General features: G+C 32.2%; 1 protein-coding gene across 1 annotated transcript in view; it reads right to left on the minus strand.

Moving 5' to 3' along the window:
- CADM2 (cell adhesion molecule 2) overlaps positions 1-23,768 on the minus strand; it is a 1,092,768-nt gene that overhangs the window by 48,679 nt on the left and 1,020,321 nt on the right. Inside the window, 1 exon segment of the mRNA XM_032631668.1 lies at positions 14,602-14,721. Coding sequence (XP_032487559.1) covers positions 14,602-14,721 — 120 coding nt within the window.

Here is a 23,768-nt window from a genome sequence, read left to right on the forward strand (position 1 = left end):
GCACTAACTTTCTCTACCTTTTACCTCCCATTTACTTCTCAAGTTCTATAATCTGACTTTTATGCAACCATTTCATTGAAACTGCTTTTTCTAAATTCATCAACACTCCCAGTGTAAGTCAAATAAAAAAATATACTTTTCACAGGCTATCACACTTGGCCTCTCTGAGCCATTTGGCAATATGGACCTCTTCGTAATTCCTAAGAATTTCCCACCCTGGACTCACAAGACATCATCTCACCATTCTGGCCACAACTTTGCATCTTTGCATTCCTCAACATAACCTTTAGATCCTTTTATTCTGTTTTGCTTTTTAAATTTTGGAGTATAAACTTCAGCATTCTTCTCTTTTTAATTTACACGTTTAATAGAATATAACTTTAATAAGAGTTATATTTAATAAAGCCTTCATCTATAGAAAAGTCAGTCAAAAATCTGTATTTCTATCCCAGATGATTTATCCTATGTCCTAGTTATTAATTAAACTTCTTCACTTGGCTCTTGCAAAGGTATTTCAAACATTGCATGTTTAAAATGTAACATATCACATTTCCCCCTAAAACACCTACCTCTTACATTCTTTACTCTGATAAAGTGCACCAAATATCCTGGAATCCAAGCTAAAATCCTGGGAGCCATTTTGGTATTTCCTACCCTTGAACATAAAATCTTTTACCTAATCACTTACAAAATCTATCAATTTAAACTGTCCCAAATCTCTTGAACTTTCCCTCCTCTCCATGCCTTTGGCTCTCGCTCTTCTCCAAGTCCTCATCTTTAATTACCTGGATTTCTTGAGTGGTTTCCTGCCTTTTCTGTTTTCCTCAATCTCCTATCCATCACACCCATCAGAGGCTTTCAAAAGCCTAATTTAAACTTTTTTCACTTTACTTGAATTATTTCTCATCACCTCCTGAATAAGCTCTAAAGTTTTAAGTGCAACCTACCAAATTTCTTATAATTTGACCCTTCCTAGCCATAGAATAAGTACTTATTGAATCGGTAAATGCATGGATGAATATTTGAAGATTTATCTTTCACCACTGCTTCTTTTTTATGTTTAATTCTAGCCAAACTGAGTCTGTAATGCTCTCTTTATACACTGTTGCTTTGCTACTCTTCCTTTCATCTTTTACATATCCAAATCCTAGTTGTGTTTGAAGACACATATCTTGCAGATAAAAACATTGTTGAAGGAACTGGGGAAGTCTTATTCCCCAGGTTCCCAGAGAGGGTAAAATTGCACTTGCCAGAAATGTCATAAAAGTGTCAAAATTAGAAAATTAGCTGCAGAAATAACAAAACCTAAGTTGTCATCCTCTTTATTTTATCACACTGTGAAAACAGGAGTACTTTAAAACAGAAATGAAAAATGTACATGCCACATGCAAGAACTAAGCATGTATGCTTCTCCACCACCACTTCATAAGTATTTTAATTGTGCTAACCCTGTCTATATCTGGTGGGATCACTCTGTTAAGAAGCTTCCTCTTAATATTCACTTCACCCTTCTCTCCTTTTAGGTTAGGTGGTCTTTCTCAGTGAAAAGTAGACCTTGTATGCTGCTTATCATTACTGAATGCTTATTGTAAAATAAAGGTTTACAAATATTTAAATAAAACAAATATTTAAAAGAATGGATTGATGATAAATTATATATTTGTTTCTTCTAAGAGTCTGATCTCACTGGATTCACTGATATACTAGTTTTCCTACTGATCAAAATAAAGACCAGACCATGGAATTTGATTACTATTTTAAAAAGTACACGAAAAGCAAAAAAAAAACTAATGATGAATTGCTTAAGGAATGTGAAAACATCACCTTCACTCCATTTTACATTATTATATCACAACTGGAATATTACATAAATGACTTATATTAACCAAATACTATGGAAGTAAAAGTTCAATTGACTAAATTTTAAAAAATTATCCCATTTAAAAAAAAATGAATATATTTTATATGGAATTCTCTTAGAATATTAATGTTTTCCTTTTCCCAATTAAAAAAATAATAATAATTGATTCCTGGCTAGTGGCAGTTTGAGAAAAGGTTTAAAAAAATAGAAAAGTGATGAGAAACATATACTTGCAGTATGTTACAACATCTAAACAGTTCCCACTTTTATAATTATGACCCCCAGTTTATAGATTATGGATATATAGTCAAGAAGATGTTAAAGTTAATGATTCTAATAACAAAATTAAGTTGTAGTTATGCAAATAATACAATGAGCTTTCATTGGGGGTTCATTCTAAAGGCTTAAATTAATTCTTTACTCAGGTAATTATGTTTATGTTGTATTATCTTGGTGTCTCATTGATCAAACTTAGGAAGTGACTCCCTCTAGTTTTTGAACAGCTAAACCTTCAGGTGAAATTTAAACAGGACACTTTCATTTTAAAGCCAAACGACACTGAGAGAAGAAAGTGACAGCCTTGACTTGGATAGACTCCAGAGAGGTCTTTTATGGAAGGAAGATAAAAAAAATTATAGCTCCATGCTGAAAATAAGATGAGGGTTCCAGGAGAATGGGGTAAGGGAGAAAGTTATTAAAAGTAGTAGGAATGAGCAACAAGTGTAAGGACAGGATTTTCAGTGGAAATCCTTTATCTTGTTTTAATATTTAGTTAATAAATTGCTAACACTAGATGTTTAGAAAAAGCCAGTAAAATAACTAATCCCAATAATGGTTTTTCAGATTTAAAAATGATATCCCCATCACGTTGAGGTAGGGATGTATAGAAAATAACATATAAAATGTATCTGTTAAATTTTATGAAGAAGAATTTTATCTCAGAATATTTCAGAACAATAAGGTTTTAACCAGATCTAGTCTGTTATCCATGTATTCCTAAAAGAATATTAACAAGACTCCTACACATGTATAGGTGCTTCAATAAAAATATTTAGAGTTTACATGTTGTTTTTCTTGATTTTATTTTCTAAATTAACTGTTATACTATTTGGAAGGAAGTACAACGTAGTGAATAGAATTACATGTTTGTAAATTTTAGTACTAATTTGTAAACTAGCTATGCGATCATCAGTAAAATGAAAAAGTGGAAACTTTTAACTTTAAAAGGCCCTTTCAGGTTGAATAGTCAGTGATTCTCAGTGGCATTGTTTGAAAGAATATGAATTCTCAAATTTTGATTCCCCTTAATTCTGTTTTACGGTATTATAGATTTTTCAGATGAATAGGTCTTATAATATTTTAAAATCTCTTTCCTCCACTTCCTCTTCCTAAATCATGTAATTTGGGCTACATATAAAATTAGAAACTGTCAATCAGTGCCTTACTTGTTTATAGGAAAATAATACTTATCATGGGTTATTGTGAAGAAAAAGGTGATTCAAAAGAATATGGTTTTAGGCCTGGGTAGAGCATCAGATGGTTTATGGTCATAAAAAAAACAAAAAAAAAAAGACCCAAAAAAACAAAAAAAAAACAGTATTTGCTATGAGCAAGACATTTTTTAAAGCAAATTAAGTTATAAGTATATTTAATTTTAAAACTACATTATAAAGTTGATATTATTATTTTTGCACTTTTTAGATCAGGAAACGGAGGCACAGGGAGTTTAAGGAAGGTCACAAAGCTAATGCACGAAAAGGTGGAAAAAAGAGCCCAGATAATATAAGTCCAGAAGCCATGATCTTCACTGTTTTTCTATAACCATTTTAATTGAATCAAAATGGATGCCAAATCCCATCAGAAAGTTTGTTTAAGCTGTCGATTTTGGCTACAAAGTGGGTGATCAGGAGAGACCTGGACTCATTTGAAGAACGGTGAAAAAGGGCCACATACATTAGTTTTATGGATATCACAGATGGAACTCAATATTTATTTTACCACCATAATGTGAGGTTGGAAACTTTACAAGCAGGATAATGTTCAGGTATGTAAAACTTTGTAAGAGAAAATACTGGAGGGAAATGAGTGTGCAAATGGAAGTGATGGGAGAAGAGATTGGCATATAGCTGGGAAACAGTGACCAAAAGGCCAAACATTGTGGTCAGAGTGTGACAATTCATTTTTAAACTTTTAGCTTTTCAGAACATTCAAACATACATAGTTGGAAGTGTAGAATTATGTTAAGGAAATTACTGACACTATTTCAAATGGCAAAAGGATTTTTATCTACAAGTTCTGATTTAAAAATACCACAAACTTGGGCTTCCCTGGTGGCGCAGTGGTTGAGAGTCCACCTGCCGATGCAGGGGACACAGGTTCATGCCCCAGTCCGGGAGTATCCCACATGCCACGGAGCGGCTAGGCCCGTGAGCCATGGCCACTGAGCCTGCGCGCCCGGAGCCTGTGCTCCGCAATGGGAGAGGCCACAACAGTGAAAGGCCCGCACACAGCAAAAAGAACCCAAAAAAACCCCCCAGAAACTCTACTCCTTCCTGAAATTCTGGTAGAGGACCCAAAATTGAGAAACACCTTGGAATTCACATAGCCCACTGGGGTAAAAAGAAATGAATTTACTTGCCTGAGATAACATGTCCAGAGGCTAAATCAGGAGGACAGAAAAATATCCTGCTCCCAGCAATTACTTTCACTATCTCATGCTGAGTCCAGATTTGACGTATTTTGTTAACCTAGTGAAGCAATAGCTATACATTTAAATTGTGTTGTGTACTATTTTTAGCTTTTGGTAAAGAACCATTTCATTTTAAAGTTACTTTAAAAATCCCACATTGATGGATTATCAAGGAAAAATCCTACATTGATATATTACCAAATTGAATAGAGAAATTAGAAGTACGAATATGAAGTAGTAAAATGAAATCTTAGAACCTCCTTCTCATTTGCATATTCTTTTCTTTCAACTTGGAATTAAGATGGAATATATCTGGATTTAACCTGTAGGACTAAGGGAAAAGTATATGAAGATTCGTTTTTGGTTCCCTAAAGCAGCATTTTGAGATACAGTGCTCAATTTCCAGCTAACTCTCAGAACTAGGGAATAGGATACATAGAAATACCAGAAAAATTAGACTGTCATTCTTAGTCCTTTTAAAAACCTATTCTATACCCCACTCTGAACAAAACTTTCTGGACTGTTGGTGGTAAAATGCCAAGGAACACAAGCTGTAGCATAGGCAAACAAGTATAGTTCAGAGTGAAAACAAGCTGAATTGTATTTATTTTACATGTTTCCACTCTACCAACTTAACTCATTTAATAATGCACACATACTTTAAGGACATCAAAGGCAGATATATAATATTATGTATTAAAGACTGTGATTGTTCTTTCTAAAATCTTCTCTCAAGAAAATGAGTTTTCTATTCTGAAAATCTATTATCTCTGGACTGAACATTATTTGTCTATGTGACACTAAAATACCTTAAATAGTAAGTTAATAAGACATATCTGTATCAGTATATTATTAATGTATGGCTAGCTCATTTTTAGAGCTATTTCCCCCTGCAACTAACATTTTCAAGGCACTTAATTCAAATAAAATAAATAGATTGTATCCATACAAGTAGATTTGAAAATATTTCAAATGAGGAATCTCTCACTACTCAATGAATTAGATGGGTATTCTTCACACCAAGATTCTAAATGATTTTCTCTTGTGAAATAGGTTATTTAAATGATACAAATATATATATATATATTTCTCTGTGTCTAATAACAAAGCCAGCCCCATCAAGCTTCATCATCTGCCCTCTACTGTCTAGAGTGCTTGTCTCTTTCTAAGTTTAGCCAGGAAGGAAAATTACATATTAAAGTACCACTCTTTGCAAACTGCCCCTTTTCTGGCTCCAGTTCTTCTGAGTAGGATAACCCTACTTACTGTGTTTGGCCCTTCAGGCCTGGTGCTGGTAAGAGCATCTTGCTATTATGAGTTCAACTGTGCTTTTCCCTTATTAGTTTCCCAAATTCTGCCTATATTTCTGTGAAAGTGTCTTCATTAAAAACTCTTTAGCTACACCCTTTTGAGACTGCAATCAGCTCCTACTGATATCCTGAGTCACACACTATCTAAATGAGTAAAAACTAATAAACTTATAATCAATATTTAGGAAACATGACTTCAAGGAAAAAGAAAAAAATGCATTAAGACCATCATAATTTACCCAGTTTAACAGACTACCCTAGAAGAGCACTATGCTTATTATGAAACTTGGGTTTTAGACATCAAAAATGGTTCAAATGCTTTTGAAAAAAATGTTTCTCAGTGAATCTAATGCAATTCTTCATGTTAGTTCAAAGTTGCTTCCTCCTTTCCTACTTAAACTTTCATTGATCAGCATTCTTTGCTTACTAATGGGTTACATAAAAGGTCCCTAGGAATGTTTGAGTTCATCTCTTTTTTTCTAAAGTGAAAAATAACTGGTCTTAAATTAGGTATTCCCATTTATTATACTGAACACTTTGAACAGTATTCCCTTTACACCAATGTAATTCTTTAAACAATATTGGTGAAGAAAGTTTAATTTCTGTTCTTACTCACCTGTTAGAATTTATAGTAACTTTATTGACTCTATTTTATTGACTCTTTTTTAACACAATGAACGCAGATTTTTATCTGTGAAACTGCTACATATCATTGGTCTTGACAGGTTTTCTGGCAAGAGTTTAAACCTGTGCATCTACTGGGACAATTGCTTTTTCTTCGTCATTTTTCTTAATAATTTTATAAAGACATTTCTTTAAGAGTCAGTGTTATCACAGCTTCAGCATAAGCAATTCTGATACAAAATTGTATAAATATTATGTATGTATTTGAGAAGCCATTTGGAAAAATCTGTCTCCTTGCCTTGCAATCACCTTACAGACATTTTGCATCAAGTAGCTTTTAATTTTCTGGCCACAACTTAATTTAAATGAGTACAGCAAACTAATGGGAGATTATTTGAAATCTAGAGAAATAAACTACTGTATTATTGAAGCAAGAAATGTTTTAAAATATAAAAATTATCCCAGTACTTACTGCAATTCCACGAACTTATATTTAATAGATTGTATTAGACCCTTCTCAGAAGTCACGCTTTGTGGCATTTGCTCTTATTTACTGTCCTGGCAGAAAGTTCTGGCTGAAGTCAAGGTCACCTTCTATCCCAAAGTTGGTATAATTAGTATCAATTCAGTGTTTCGACAAGCTTCCACAGGAGGTTATTAACTGTGTTTCATGTGGAGTGTCAAAGAAGCAAGGGCAGTGCTGGCAATCTTTTCAGCTTCAAAGGCACAGCACATAAATTTAATTCATTGGTTAGTAAGAAAGATACAACCAGTTTATTAATGATTTTTAAAATAATTTCAGAGATGTTCTGGAAATACATTTATTCATATATGTAGGCCAAGGTTTTAAAATATAAAACAGATTATCCTCCTAATAATAAATAACTCATTTATTCCTAATATTTTATAAGCGATTTGCTTTCTGGAATATAATAATTACAGAAATTTTAAAATTAATATTTATATGTGTATGCATATTATATAAAAATGAATTCAAGGATGGCACATAGTCTACTAGGGAACATTTTCTTTTCTTTCTTAGAGGTTGTTTTGCAGGAAATGTGTATATTATTAGATTATATTAAATCTAGAATTATTATCATAAAATCAATTAAGACACTCACATTTATACAAGTAGAAACAATATTAGTAGAACTGTTTACTTAAAAGAAATATAAACTAATGGAACAAGATTTCTGTTTAAATTTATCTAAGCCAAAGAAATAAATAAGCTTAAAATGAAACTCTTAAAAATGTTTGATGTTTTAAATTGCACAAGCCACAAGAATGCCCTTAGAAAATAGAATAGAGCATAAATGTTCTGCTTCCCTTAATAGGTGGTATGGGAAAGAAAATATGAATACTGGTTTTCTTCAAACATTTCCTAAATGCCATAAAGAAATAAGTAAATATTTAAAGATTTTTAAACTTTACCAGAATTCACCTTCATACAAGTCAGAGGCAAACACTCCACTTGGTTTCAGAAATGGTTATACATAACAAGTGATTCTTATTCCAAATAAGATCTACTAGAATAGAAAGAATAACTTTAGCACCCTATGCTATCTTGGAATAACCTAATCTGAAACATTGCCATTATTCCAATGTGTGGGTCTATAGCTGAGTAAGAGACCAGGACCCCTAGTCAGCACTCCCACCCATGTCTGGCCTGTAGCCACTCCCTTCAGCATTAATAATATGGTACTTTTAGCAAGGTTGAGAGGGAGCATACATCATGCTTATTCTTTCCAAGTGAGAAGCATTTTTAATATCCTGTTTCCATTATGAACTATGTTTCATGTATTTAATTTTGAAACAGAGTCAACTTTATATAGTAATTATGGTTTTTAAAAAGACTAGTGGAAATTTAGCTATACTCACAGCTTAAATGTAGAAACCTATCTTTTTGCAGATAAGCAGCTCCCTCTATATGGATCATCTGGAGACTGAAATATTACTTAATTTTTGTCAAGTGAAAAAAAGCCCAACATATTGACACTTAATTTTTAAAAGCTCACAGCACCATGCAAATTGTGTTTTATTACCATCAATAAAATCAGAAACATTTTTAATAGCTAAACACTCATAATACAAGCTCATAAACAACTTCTTGATTTGCACACTTTGGGATTTAACTCTGTCAAGATGATATATTTTACCATTGCAAATGCTCTATTTGAATGCATTTATTATGACTAACTCGGAGCTATAATGATTTTACTCCATTCATTCTTTCTCAGTGCTGGTGTTTTCTTTTATTCTGATAAACGTTTCTTTATCTCTATGTATTCTATTTTTTAAGTATCTGTGCCAAAAAGGGGAGGAGGGCACATATTAATGAAACCAAATAAAAATAAAATATAGACTAGATTTTCTTTGACATAAAGGAAATAGAGATTAGAAGCACAGGTCAGATCATTATTGCTTTTTAACCTGATTTAATTAAATAGATGTTTCAGACAGTGATTTGATGTGCTCATGTATGCATTTTGTGTTTAAGTTAGCATATGGTATTTTGAAGCCAGAGAAATGAAACAACAATTGAAGTAAAGGAATCTGCATACAAAAATACTATTTCGTAAACAACATTCTAGGCAACTGCAGTTCATTAAAAATGCCCACATTAAATATGAGTAGAATGTTACAATTAATCTCATTTTCTCAATACTGGCACAAAGTAAATACTTCGGCAATTTATTTTCATTTGATATAGCTTAACTTTGTGTATATGATTTTTTTCTACAAGTCACTAAGATTGCTTCAAGGAATCTTTAGAGAAGGGAGATCTTTCAAACAGTAATATTTTGGGATTATACTTAATGATCAACCATGTCCCTAAATTCATATACATTTAAATAGTTAAATTTTATGATTCACATGATTTTAAAATTACAGTGGGCCTTTAATTCTACACTGGATCTATACTTATTGTAGACGTATGCTAAAATTCATTCTATTCTACATGAATAATTTAAAATATTTTACTTAATATTACATTTTTAGACATAATAACTAAATTAATGTGTAATTTAATTGTGAAGAATTGACATTGTTTGTGCTTGACATTAAACTTTTGATTGCAGAAGCATGTATTTCAAAAAGACATCCACCTTGAATAAACATATTGCCAGCTGTAGCAAAACAACCAGGTAAGAAACTAGGCTGCCCCACCCATGAAGTTCTTTTTGTCAGAAAGTCCTGGGTAACCTAGATAACTGATCACCTTGGGTAACCTGGTTTCTCCCTTCCTGTGCTCTAATTCCCATTCTTATGTTTTAAATTAACCAATAAAGGGTGAACCCACAAAACTCTAGACACTCCACCTTTGAACCTTAATAAAGGCAGAGCCCAGGTCTGTGCGCTCTCTTTCTCTTTTCACCAGTGACCTCACTATGTGGCCCTCCAGAATCTCTGAGTAATAATTTTGTTCCTCAAAGTTCCCTACTGGTTTCTTACTGAAGTACAGCCTGCGATCATTTAAGAACAAGGGCTGGTCCAACCTCAACATTTGGCCCTTCTGGAGGAAATGTCTGTGAGGGCTCCTAAAAGCAATAGGAGCTGAGGCAAGTGCCTCAAGCATTCCTAGCGAAAAGCATCACTATCAATAGGCTGGGACCAACACAACAGTACCCATCTCTAAATTTTGAGATTGGTCATTATTATTCTGGTTGTAGATAATTTGATAATGGTTGATTTCTTAAATTAAAAAAAATATGTCTTTTGTTTTTGTTTTGTGGTGCCATTGTGAAATAAGGTATCTTTACAATTACCTCATTATAGTTAATAAATTGGTTCATATTACTAGAAAAATGTATGATTTTATTAACAAAAAATTATTTCACCATTTTAAATTCTGATGTAAAACTAAATCAATACTTGAATCAATAATTCATTTGGATTTTTACATGGATTGTACAAACATTTTCATCATTACTTTTAGGATTTATTTTTTCCTATCTGATATACTGAAATGCATGAAGTATTTGAACAGACCCTTAGTATTAGGACAGGGAGTATATCAGATAATTCACATCTTCTCTCTATATATGTCATTTCATTTCTATACTTGTAGTGCAATTACAGTCTTACAGAGGCAGAGACAGGTAATAATTAGGCATTTAGGAGTTTTTCTGTGTTGGTAAGTACAAAAATTCAGTTGTGAATTCTAATTTTAAAAATCATGATAAATAGACATAATCACTGATATATCTCACTGTGTCTCATATATGTTTCTTGACTTTTCAATACCTTTATATCATGATCTGTAAATGAGGGTGCTTGCTGTTAAAGATTCTTAGATTATGAGCTAGTTTATATAAAATTAAACAGTATGATAAAAAATTTTTAAAAATGCTTTCAAATTAACGATACCATGCAAAAATAATATTAATACTAGAAATCATATCAGGTCATTTGGAAGCATTTTATAAATTATCATATTTAACTCATTAAAGTTTATCTCATTAAAAATTTATTACAGTGACCTAAAAAAACCCCAAATTTATAAAAGAGTATATATAGATATAGATATACAGATATATATCTTTTGAATTAGTTGATAGGATTAATCAGGCCACTAGTCTTAAAAAGTTGCAATTTCTATAAGCAGAAAATTAAAATGTGTTGTAGCAGTGATGCTTTGTAATGCAAATATTTAAGAGATCTATAAAATGTTCAGGTTTTAGGTATAGGATAAATAAATAAGAATCCTATAAAATTCAAAGAAAATTTATAAATTGTTGTTATAGTCAAGGATAGATAAGTTCCATATGCTCTAGTACCATTTTAATATTTAATTTTTTTCAAATAATCAATTAAAAATAGGTTTGAAATTAAAATGTAATCAGTGCACTAACACCAAAGAATTTTGCCAGAATTAAAACTAGAATTACTATAGGAAAAATATACCATTTCAGATGCAGCTACATGTGAACACATTTGTTTTACTTAAAAGAACTAAGCAATCATTGTCATACATTGAGTGCTGATTATGTTGCCAGAACTCTAGACATTATCCAATCCTCAAGGCAATCTGAGAATTAAGTGTTTCTCATTTTTCTGACAAAAATGCTGATGCTAAATTTGGTTCATCGTCTAAGACCAAAGACTTTGTAAACAGAAGAACTGAAACTCACACCTAAAGATATTTCTCAGGCTCACTTATTCTCTGTCTTTCCCGTGACTGTTCAAGTTTGCTCCCTTTTCTGTGTTATAGCACCCTTTTTTGTAAAAAGGTACTGCTAATTGCCCGCTTTTCTTCCATATGGTTGAAGCTCCTCTTCCTGCACACAAGGATGCATTTCATGTACAAATTGAAGAGATGTGCAAATTCTCAAGGTTATGACTAACAATTGAAGTAGCTTCTTTTGGTCTATTTTATCTTGATTTTTAATATAGCAACAGCTATGTTTCTTTATTTTTAATTGGATATTTACCATATCTTAGGATAGAAATCTCAGCAATGGCAGGGGTGGTGAAAGAGTGTAAATGGAGATATGAACAGTGATTCATTTGTGGTCATTTATTAAATAAGTATGTATATAGTGAGATAAATGTTATAGTTTATGAAATTTGAAGAAATGCCATTTAAACCTTATAAAATTAAATATAGTTAGCTTAGTAATTTAGATTACTGAATGAGAGAAAGAGATGAAGAAAGTAAACAAAAAAAAAATTGGCAAGCTGAAAATATTTAGTTCCTAGCTTTTCTTAGGCAACATATTCTTATTATATCTTTTAAACTATAATTTGGAAACATCTTTCACTAATTTATACATAAATGAATTCCACTTAAAATATAATTGCACCTGAAACCTCTAATTTAATAGGTAATGCATAGCTAAGTGAATATCATATAAATTAAAAGGAATATAGTACAAAAATCATAAAATATTTATTTATTGACTGAATCCCCACCTCCCTCAAATATGGACTAGAACATTAATCATGCAGGTGAGCTTGGTGACCTCCTTCAATTCCCAGTTGTTCGTTGAAGATAGGAGGGAAAAATAGACATTACACTAACATTCAATGTTGGTGCTACTATTTTTTCTGTATAAAGCAGATGCTATAAATTGCCTAACTCATAAAATACGTTTTCTTTTCACATATCTTTGTGCCATTTGAAAAATAATATCTTGCAACTATTAAGTAAAAAAAGAGGGAATGGGGGGTATGTGTGTGTGTGTGTGTCTTCTTTGAGGTTTATTTATTTGTGTGCTCCTTTGAAGGAAAAATAAATTTTTTCAGCACTTTTGAATTCCATGGTGTAAAGTTCACAATACATCTTAGGAAATCTTTAAAAAATGAATTTCCTTGAAAAAGTAGAAAATTGATTTCTTTTTAGCAGGCTGGTTAAAATGGAACAGGTAAGAGTCACTTAAGATGCATGTAAACAAATATAAAAGATTTGTTAAACACTTCACTTTGAAATAAAATATTTTCTATTATTTTAGCCTAATATATATATATATATATATATATATATATATATATATATATATATATATATACATTCACAAAGAATATGAATACTTTTCATTAATTAAGTATAGACACTGATTATTTGGGGGAAATGCCTCAATTTAATTGCTTCATAGAGATTTTGTTGGTAAGCAGTAAATTGCATTTCATTTGAATTACTGTTTCTAAAAAAAAATCTTTAGAAAAACAATAAATTAAAGCAAAGTAGAACTTTAGATATTTACATTTCATATAACATCATAAAGTATTTTTTAACTTTTTCTTCATTTTTATTATTTTTCTACTCATTTTTACATAAGTTGTTATAAGAATGATCTTTAATCTCTTCTACTTATAGATTTAGCTCAAATACAGTTTTTTTAGTAATACTAGGTATTTTGAGAAATTCTTAATGTTACTATCATCAAGCTTTAGCTATCAATCTTGTACACTGTATAACAGAATTGACCAAATTATTAAAAATGAACAATTATAAGATACTAAAATATTTTTCTGGAACAAGAGAAAAAGTAATATAGTAACTATAAAGCAAAAGCTAGCAGCAACTCAATATAATATTGAGAATTACTAGAAATTCTACAAAACACAAACAGTCTAACTGAACAGTCTTTACAAGTGAAGGAAAATAATGTTAAGTCTATCCTTGGCAAAACTTTAGATATATATTATTGTAAAGTCCTCATGATTTCAAATTACATTGTTACATTTAACACATATTAGGACAGCCAACATGACATAAAACATGTATAAGAGTAAATGACAGACTTAATTAGGACAAATTGTCTCTGAACATTGCTTATGCAGAAATAAAGTTTAAAATGTGTATTTCTCTAATGTGCTCAAACAACTTTTTATTTTTTCGTCATCTACTAACTACTTAAAGACTACTCAGAAATGCTTTTTTATATTTCTGAACGATGACATAATAATTATTTTTGCCCTTAAGGATTACTTCAATATATTTTAGGTTGCTCTGTTTGAGACAAACATACTTATTAGTAAACGGATGCCAGAAATTACTCATGGAGCCAACCATCAATTCCTGTCATCCTGGACAAGTCTAGAACATTTGCTTTCAGAACATTCTGTTAGTAGAAAAGTAGCTCCACTCAGCAAATCACTTCAGGCTGACATATTGAATATTCACCTAAAAGTTCTATGTGGCAAATAGTTTATAATGACCCCTGGATTATGCCAATTTTACAACAAATTCAATGCAGGCATTTTAATCTAGTTGCAGAGGAATAACAAATCATTAACATTAAACTAGGGTCTTAAAAAAGCAAACACTACCTCTGCATTTTTGAACATCTTATTTCTTTGCATTTATAGGGTAAGAAAAAAAAAAATGTCCCATGTTCACATTTTAAACTCTCAATGTTGCAGAGCTCCATATATTCTCAACCTATATTCTGAAACATTTTCATAAGAGTCATAATTGACACTAAGTAAAATTAAAATGTACCATCTTGTCTCATATTTTATTCCAACAACCTTAACTGATAGTAACTGAGGTGACTTAATTACTTCTTAGAAGTAAGTAAAATTGGATCTCTATTCCTCTACCCTTTATAAAACCTTTAAAAACTCTATTTAATGTGTTTCCCAGGCCATAACAAAGAAGCATACTGTACCTCGTATGTTGCTGGATGTTGCAGATGTGGTTTGGCTGGCTGTTATGGCTACAGTGGTTGTGACTGTTGCAGTGGTAAGGGAGGGGATGATAGTAGTGGGAAGCAAAGTGTTGGGAACATCTGGTGAGTGGAAAAAAAATATAAAACAAAATCATATCATGCAAACAAAAGAGAAACACAAATGATTCAAATTACAAATACATATATCTTATTTGGGTTGAACTTTTAACAGGCTTAAACAGATTATCAGGTACAAAGCTGGCGGTACCACGCAGTTCTTGTCATTTTGTTTTTCATTGATTTTTAATGCTCCTACACAAAGCAAAAACTTGGAGCAATGTTTGACTATAAGCAGATTGCCTGCAATATTTAGAGTAAAACTTAAAATGACAAGAATTCATTCGTTCGCTGAGTCGTTTAAGAAGTTTGACATGCAGTAGCAAAATGCAGAGGTAAAACAGAAGCTGACATGCTTTGTCAAAGAAGTAAACAAAGAAACAACACAACAGAAAATAAACACAAATAACACCACCATATAAGATTAAAGAAATGTTAACGATGGATGAATATATGCATGTTAAATACTCTGATTTTTTTTAGGCAAACAATGATAGGAAATAGGATGAAAGCAATCTTTAGATACAAACAAAAAAGAAGCCAACTGTTACTATTATTATTACCATTATTTTGCTTTTCCTTTTCTCACAAACGGTGTTAATGTACAGTTTAGAATCTTATAATTCTTACCCTGATTAGCTGGTAACGCCTTCTAACAATTTTGCAGTACCTAGGAGTCTTTAACAAGTATTGGGTCAACTAGCATGGAACTCAATATTCTGAACTGTTTATGACTTATTTTATTTGGCATACCTAGGAGCAGTTATTGAACATATATCTGAACCATAATATTCAACCCCTAGTCCATAATCAGTCAAAGTTGGCAAAAGTTGACAGTAGATTCAAATACAGAGAACATAAAAAAGAGAAAAATTAGCTTAGAGTTTAACACCAAAATCTTCCTTTCACTCAAAAGCAGCTAAAACTTTGAAAAGCAGCATAGAGAACACTGAAACAATATAGCCAGTGTCAAGCAATGAGAACTTCAGTAAGATCCTCAGAGAGTCAAATCTTGTCTCAAGTGGATAGGCATAAAATTTACACAGTGAGGAAATTAGAAACAGTTCACAAATTACCTCTAATTACTGTGCTGGGGTTTGATTTCACATGTTTGCTACACAGCTCCTATATATTCAGAGTGTTTGACAGATTATTTTGCTATTAAAAAGCTTCCTGTCATTCTCTCAGTTAAAGTCTCTGAGTCACACCAATTTTTTCTAGTTCCTTACTTCTGATAAACAGCCCTACTCAATCCTCAGACTTTAACCTGCTGAATTCTCTATGCTGGAGACATCAGAAAACAGCATGAGATCACTCTCTTATCTTTGGTATTTATGTTTACACCTGTTTCCTGGCCAGTCACATTAAGAAAACAACCTTCTGAAAACCCAATGGTGCTACATTAATCACTAGAGAAAATGGGTATTGTCTGGAGTGCGATTACCATGATCATAAAGTAGAACTGACTTCAACAACATTAAAAATGAATAAATATTATGTATATGTGCACATATGCTTCTTGTTTACTAATTTCTATAATAACTTCTTATTTTCATTGTAAGCTTTCCTAAATAGTTTAGGCAGGCTGGAGGTAAATGAAAGACATTTTCTAAATTTAAAAAAAGTAATTTTAATTTTCACGCATTTCCAAAATAGAAAATAATATATTCTTTGTCTGTTAGCAAAATCATCTGCTCATTAGGATCTCAAAATATATGTATTTCATTAGTGCAAAGGGAAATATCTTCTGGGGCTAACAAATATAAGAATATACAATAATATTAGTCCTTTAAAACTTCATGGAAAGAACCCAAGATTACCAAACCTATCACTGATTATAAAATATTACATTATTTGCTCTCAGAAAATGGGTTAGAATAAAATTTCATTGTATCTGAAAAGCAGTGTTTCAAAACCAGCTATAGGGCTTCCCTGGTGGTGCAGTGGTTGAGAGTCCGCCTGCCGATGCAGGGGACACGGGTTTGTGCCCCGGTGTGGGAGGATCCCACGTGCCGCGGAGCGGCTGGGTCCGTGAGCCATGGCCGCTGAGCCTGCGCGTCCGGAGCCTGTTGCTCCGCGGCGGGAGAGGCCACAACAGTGAGAGGCCCGCGTACCGCCAAAAAAAAAAAAAAAAAAAAAAAAAAAAAAAAAAAAAAAAAAAAAACCAGCTATATTATTTGATTCTGGAGTGCAAATAACAGACTTTTTTTTTTTTTACGCCAAAAAACCCTATATTGTTTGGATTTTTTTCCTTACTTCATATCAACAAAGATGGGTAATAATTAACTCTGATTTGTTTTGGAGATAGTCTATATATTTTCATGAGCATTCTTATATAAATCAACAATATCCTATTTCCCATATGAAGATGCATGATATATAGGGTTTCGCCCACCAGGCTAATATTCAAAAAACATTTAAAAAATGGGTAGTTTTAATAATTGTTGATCCACTTTAAGGGAACTGTCCTAGAGTCTTCTACAGGGTCCAGATAGATGAGATAACACCACTAACCATTATTGACTCATAGTCTGGCTCCTGCTTATCTGCTCATCATTCTCATCTTCTCCCCTTGACTTCATATGTACCTAAAAACAAACTGGCTAAAAGCAATTTGATGGAAAGAGCCTTGGCCGATACAACAACTGGGTCAAGAAAATGACCTGTCAAATAAGAAATGTCTCCCAGTCACTGTTACATATTTTTAATCACTAGTAACATTATTTCATCCTACATGTTCTGAAACATTTTAAACACTTTCATTTTTGCAAAAATTTTGAGGGTTTCATCATTCTGTTCTTTCTTTTTATCACACATTCATGTCCATCCAATTATTTCAACTCTATTGTGAAATAGCAAAAGTTGAAATAATCTTAACATTCAATACCAGGAGATTAATCAGAATCAACTACAACTCAACAATGTAAGATTAGTTAGAATTAGTTGTAATTCTCAGAAAGGCCAAGGAAATTGTGTGATATTTCTCTTACCTAAACTTTCTATTGTTCTGATTTTATTGTTGTCAGTCTCTCCACTTGACAATTAATCTTTGAATAGAACTCTCCCTACTTTATTGTTGGTACCCTAGCACAATTTAGAAGGTCAACAAAAGTTTACTAAATGAATTTGTTCATAGCATTATAAAAATAAAACATATTTTAGGGGATCTAGAAAAGTTCACTTTTTTGACAGGTCAACTAGTCAATATAGAACTAAAATATTTCATTACTTCTGCTCAAAAAAAAAATCTTCTCTGTGTTTAATACATACAGACAATTTTTATTTTCTGAAGGATACATTTTCAAGATTATAACCTACAAATTATTTCTTCAATAAATTTCCTTGCTAACAAAATGAATCTTTGCCTACATATCCTGCAACTTTGAAAGCTGTGTGAGCCTGACCTGAGATTCATGTATTCCACACCACCTTATGAACTCTCTTCAGTTTCAACTGATTTGAGACTTTCCAAGAAAGGGTGTAAGATGACGAGGGCTCACTAAGTAACTCTCATTGTGATCAGTGGTGAATGATCTCAACAAATTTATGAGTTGTTTATTATTATCCCCACTTAATGGATGAAAGAACTTTGAGATAGAGTTTCCTCATCTTGAAAATTACACACATATGTATAAATATGTTATATTATAGAGAAAATTTTCTTAAACCTAAGTATAATGCAAAGAGAAATTTCTCTAACACTCCCATCTCAAGATCATTTATTTTATCTGTATGATTGTAACTCTTTTTTTTTTTTTTGCGGTACACGGGCCTCTCACTGTTGTGGCCTCTCCCGTTGCGGAGCACAGGCTCCAGACGCGCAGGCTCAGCGGCCATGGCTCACAGGCCCAGCCACTCCACAGCATGTGGGATCTTCCCGGACCGGGACACGAACCCGTGTCCCCTGCATCGGCAGGCGGACTCTCAACCACTGCACCACCAAGGAAGCCCTGATTGTAACTCTTGTCAAGGCAGAAATTAGTAAAATTTTGAGCTGTCTTCCTAAGTCCAAATACCCAACTCCCTAGTTTTTCTCCTACAAATGAGTGGCAACATTTGGAAACATTCAGCAATTATTTTAAAGGTCCTGGTTTGATGCATTCACTTTTGGCCTTTTATTTAAACATTGATTATGAGACTGAAGCTACATTTTCATAAGGAAGTACGAAATTGAAAACATGAGTAATAATAATTTGCCTTAGTTTTAAGGTATCTAGAATTCTGTACCTTTTAAAAACCATTATGTTGTTACTACAAAGAATACTCAATCAAATATAGTACAGGATAGAAAATGCAGGTAATTTTGTCCCCAAGACACATCCATTTTTATGTCTCCAAAGAATAAAAATATATTGATTCATATGCAGAAGAATTACAAACATGTGCACACACATAATAAAAGTAAGTTACTCCTGGTTCAACATTAATTTACTAATTCTGTTTATAAAGCCACATATTCTGCAATCATATTAATATTATAAGTAATTTGCTGAATATGACTTAAATTTAGAAGATTTTAATATATGTCTTACATGTTTACATCCTATGATTTAAATGGACACTAAGATAACTATAAATAAAAAATAGAAAAATTAATGGTATGCAATTTATGAATATTAAAATTCAGGAATGATAACTGTCTAACAGACAGGTCAGTCAATTAACTACATGATATTTCATCTCTGTTTTCTACAATACAAAGATGGGCTCAAATTTTTATTGTCATATTCCTTGGAGAGCATGTTAATTTAATCAAATACTGTTGAATTTGCCTGAAAAAAAAATAGTTAAAATAAGAAGTTAATCATTTATAATTTACAAAAGAAATTTACTGTATTATATATTTTCTAGATGTTAAAGTATAAATAATGAAGTTAGTAATTGATAAAATATGTAGTGCATAAAAAAAGGTATCTTGAGAAGTGCACAAAGTGAAAATAACTAGATTTTATTTTTCAATTTTAGTTTAGATCTGATCAGATAAATTAGCAAATACAGATAAATTATTCAAATATAATTTAAATCCAAACAAGAGAAATTTCAATAAAGTTCTTCAAAATCAGAAATAAAAGCATATTCTAGTTAATAATAAATTTGTTTGGATATGATATAAAAATATTTTCAAGTTGTTAAAATTTTTATCACAATATATACAAATGTGTAACACCAGATTCTCTGAAATTGTGATTATGTGTTTAAAATCTTTGCCTAGCACATTAAATCTTAGGGAACTACTCTATATACTAAAATGGATAAATCTTGCTAAAATAGCTTCATGATTTAAGTAAGATATTAAAATTAATTCATAGCGGTCTATGACTCACTATCTAAAACTTTATAGTTTTAGTGAAAACTATAGTAACCATAGTAAAATCAGGGATGTCCTTTAAAGGAAAAATTTGAGCATTTTTATTGATAGGAAACTGAGAAAAATAAAGGTCCCAGGCATGAAAATATTTGCTTATAGTTTTACCTACACATAAGATGTGAATTAAAATAAATTACAGTTTTCATTTTGTTTGTAATATATATAAAGTGTTATTCTGACATAAAAGGAAAACTCAGGAGTACTTCAATAATATCAGACAGAACCCCAAATCTAGTCAATTGCACAATTGCATATTAGTGCAGACAAAGTCTAAGTAGGCTGCAAAAGTTACTCATGTGAGTGAATGTTGGGTTACAAATAAATGCAGTGTAAATACTGTGCGTTACTTCTGTAAGAACCTATTCACTTGCAGAAACACAATTTTAGCTCACACAACAAAGCTGTTGAATCAGGAAACTAAAATCTTTGTGTCCGGAGACCATGGCTAAACTTTGCTATGATAAAGTCATCAGTCCACCATGTCTCCTGCTTAACCTACATGACTCTGATGTGAACTCCAAACTGCACCCACCATTGTCTTCAGATACCTCAATGTTAAGGTTTTCTGGAACAACAGGGGCTAGAGGTCTTCAGAGCATATATATGCCTGGCTTCTTTTCTTTATTTCTTATAGTACCAAGTTAACATAAACAGAAAAGCAAAGCCTGGAGCACAAGACATCTTCCCTGACACAAGTGCTTTCCCCAAGTTCTAGACTCAGCTCTTTCTGTTCTCTTTCCTGCCATGTTCTCAGAGCCACATCCTGTTTCACAACATTAGTTTTCTCTTTCTTATCTATCTTTCAAGTCCAGTTTAAATATGATCTCATTTGTAAAGCATCCCCCAATTCTGTAAAGTTAATACCTTCCCTCAGTGTGCTTTCAAGCACTTTGCACACACCTCTACACATGATTATTATACATTATATGACCATGACATGTATATTTATGTACCTATCTTTCCAATAAACTGTAAGCTCAATCTTTATAAATCAACTTGTCTTTGTTTTTAAAAATATAATTTTGACTTGGGACAAATTTACTCTGACCCAAACCCTCAGTATCACCCAATCTCATCTTAGAATAGTCTCCCTTTTCTTGATGTACCTAGTGAAACACCACTCTCAAGTTTCAGCCTGATTCCTACCTGCTCTGTGAAGACTTCCTTGACCAAATAAAACCCAACTGATTTCCCTTCTCTGAATACTTTTTGTGTTTTCTGAGTTTACCTCTGCTTCCCTCATTTTGTTATCTATACCCCTCTGCCATGACAAAGATGTTTACATTCATGACACACTACTATGAACACATCCAGTGTTATGTGTCTCTCACTAGCTACATAGCTCTCTCTCTCCTTCCCTACTTATCAAAATACATGTGTAGCACTATGGTAACATTTAAAAATTTTCTCTAATTAACATAATCAATTAATACACTCAACTATTCTAACTTTTATTAATAATAAAGTTCACCATAAATAGAATACATATCAGAGCTCTTCATTAAATCAGTGGTTGAAAACCGGAAGGCTATCACTTTCACTTGGCACTTAACGACTACTAGTGTTTTCTTTTTTTTTTTTTTTCCATGAACCAATAAGATGATAATCTAACAGAAGAATTAGACATCAACTCCATGGTATATTTCAGTGCTTCCTTAGGGCACCTAGCTCTATGCTTTGAATTTGACTGGTGCTTTATAAATAATGCATCTTTTGGTGGTAATAGCAATGTTGTCAATAGATAGGAAATGGTATCACTTTTAATAACATGAAACAGTAATTGAGCCTTACACATGGTTAATCTCTGTAAAAGACTGTCCTCTCTCCTCCTTTTACCATTCATGAGGTAATTTTTAGGAATTCCTGCTAAGAGTCTTCAAGTCTAAAAAATAATTTAGAAAATTAAAATGCAGCATACTGAAGAATCTTATATTCCAAATGCAGTCTTTCAGTGTTTTTAAAAGTGTTAGAGCTCTAAATCACAATATCCAATTCAAAATAATAGAAAAGGGGCCCTTTTTTTCACATCCTAATGAAGGAATTCGAAAAATGCAACCACATTTTGTTATTGGAGCTTATTAGAGCACAACAGATCCTGTATAACCTTGTCAAAATGAAATCAGTTCCAACAAACACTGTATACAATAAACTGAAGAGTGGTACAGCACCCTTTTTCCAGTAACGAGCTTTTCAGGTTAAAGGTATGTTCTGTTCTCTACAAATTCAGTGTACAATAATTTCTAACTTGTCAACTTCTTTTGTTTTGTGGCAGTTTCTCTTTTTAAAAATTGCTTTCTGGCCCATTCAGAATGGATTTTCAGAGCAAAATTAAGTCTAAAGGGTCCCAGAAGCCCAAGCTGCTTGTTTCTCTCTAAGGACTAGTGTTCAATCGGGAGAAAAACTGCTACCATTTAGTTTGGACTCCATATGTCTACTTCCTTTCTGCTTTATGTCACTAACTCCCCTGGGTGGTCCCAGGATAATCAAGAGTGAATTCAAACCAAGGATTATTAGTGGAGATATAGAAGATTATTAGTGGAATATTATTAGTCAGAACTCGATGTATACTAGAAGTATTAAGGTAAGAAGTGTCTTTTTGAGAGAAGTTATTCGCATATCCTAATTTTAAAAATAACAGGCATCCTTAACTTTACTGATAATTGCACTGCCATTGGAAGCAATTGTAAGAGGAAAAGTTTACTGTATTTGCTTTTTTGCCTGTGCAGAGAAGGACATTTATCTGTTCCCATTATATTCAGCTACATGTAGCAGCCTATTTGGGTTATAGCATAAGAATGGATTACAGTACCAAGGCTCTTACTTAAATGACAGCCACCAGGTTGACAAGGCCTCAACTAGCCAGAGCATGCCTCTTCTTCCAGAGCTGTATGGTAACCTCATCTGCTTCATAAAAAGGAACCCTTTTAAAAATTAGATTTGAATGCATCCCTTTTCATTCCTCTGATAGCTTCAACTGGCTTCACATACTAAATGGAATCCTCATACAATAAAACAAAGCTGTTTTTGAAAAATGAAAAATAAAATGTACTGCAATTTTAAACTGTAGGTGGTAACCAAAAGTCATACGTAATTACAAGAAAAGTTGATGAATAAAATCAGTTTGTCATTTGAAAAAAATGTATGCATTTTTTTTCTTTAAAATACACTTTTACATTCCAAACTGACAAAGGAAAGTGAAATTTAAAGTGGGGAAAAATGCCTTTGAAGTGGATGATTCCATACAATTTAGCTCCACCTACTTCCATACTAGGAGTTCTTTCCTAAAAGTGCTTTACCAAAAAGTAAATCAGATGATTTGATCAAACACTTTAAGTTCTGTGAGGATGTCAGTTTCCTCTGAGAGAACAGTACTGTCACCCATTAGAAGAGAAACTTAAATCAAATATAAATATACACAAGGGGAAGTATGATATAGTAGAAAATTACTGATTGAAAAATCCAGATAGTTTGATTTTTCATTTAGGTTTTGTGATAAAATAACTGAGAGACATTTTGCCTATAATTTAATCCTTCTGAATCTATGCTTCTTCATCTAAAAAAACAGAGTTTAGACCTGGTCATTTATTCATAAATTATTCCTCTTCTTATTTAATACACAAATTCCATAAAAGAGTAACAATGGGTTCTGGAATCCTGAACTAAATATCCTTAAGGCTTAACT

Source organism: Phocoena sinus, chromosome 4 (assembly GCF_008692025.1).
Source record: "Phocoena sinus isolate mPhoSin1 chromosome 4, mPhoSin1.pri, whole genome shotgun sequence".
NCBI lineage: Eukaryota > Metazoa > Chordata > Mammalia > Artiodactyla > Phocoenidae > Phocoena > Phocoena sinus.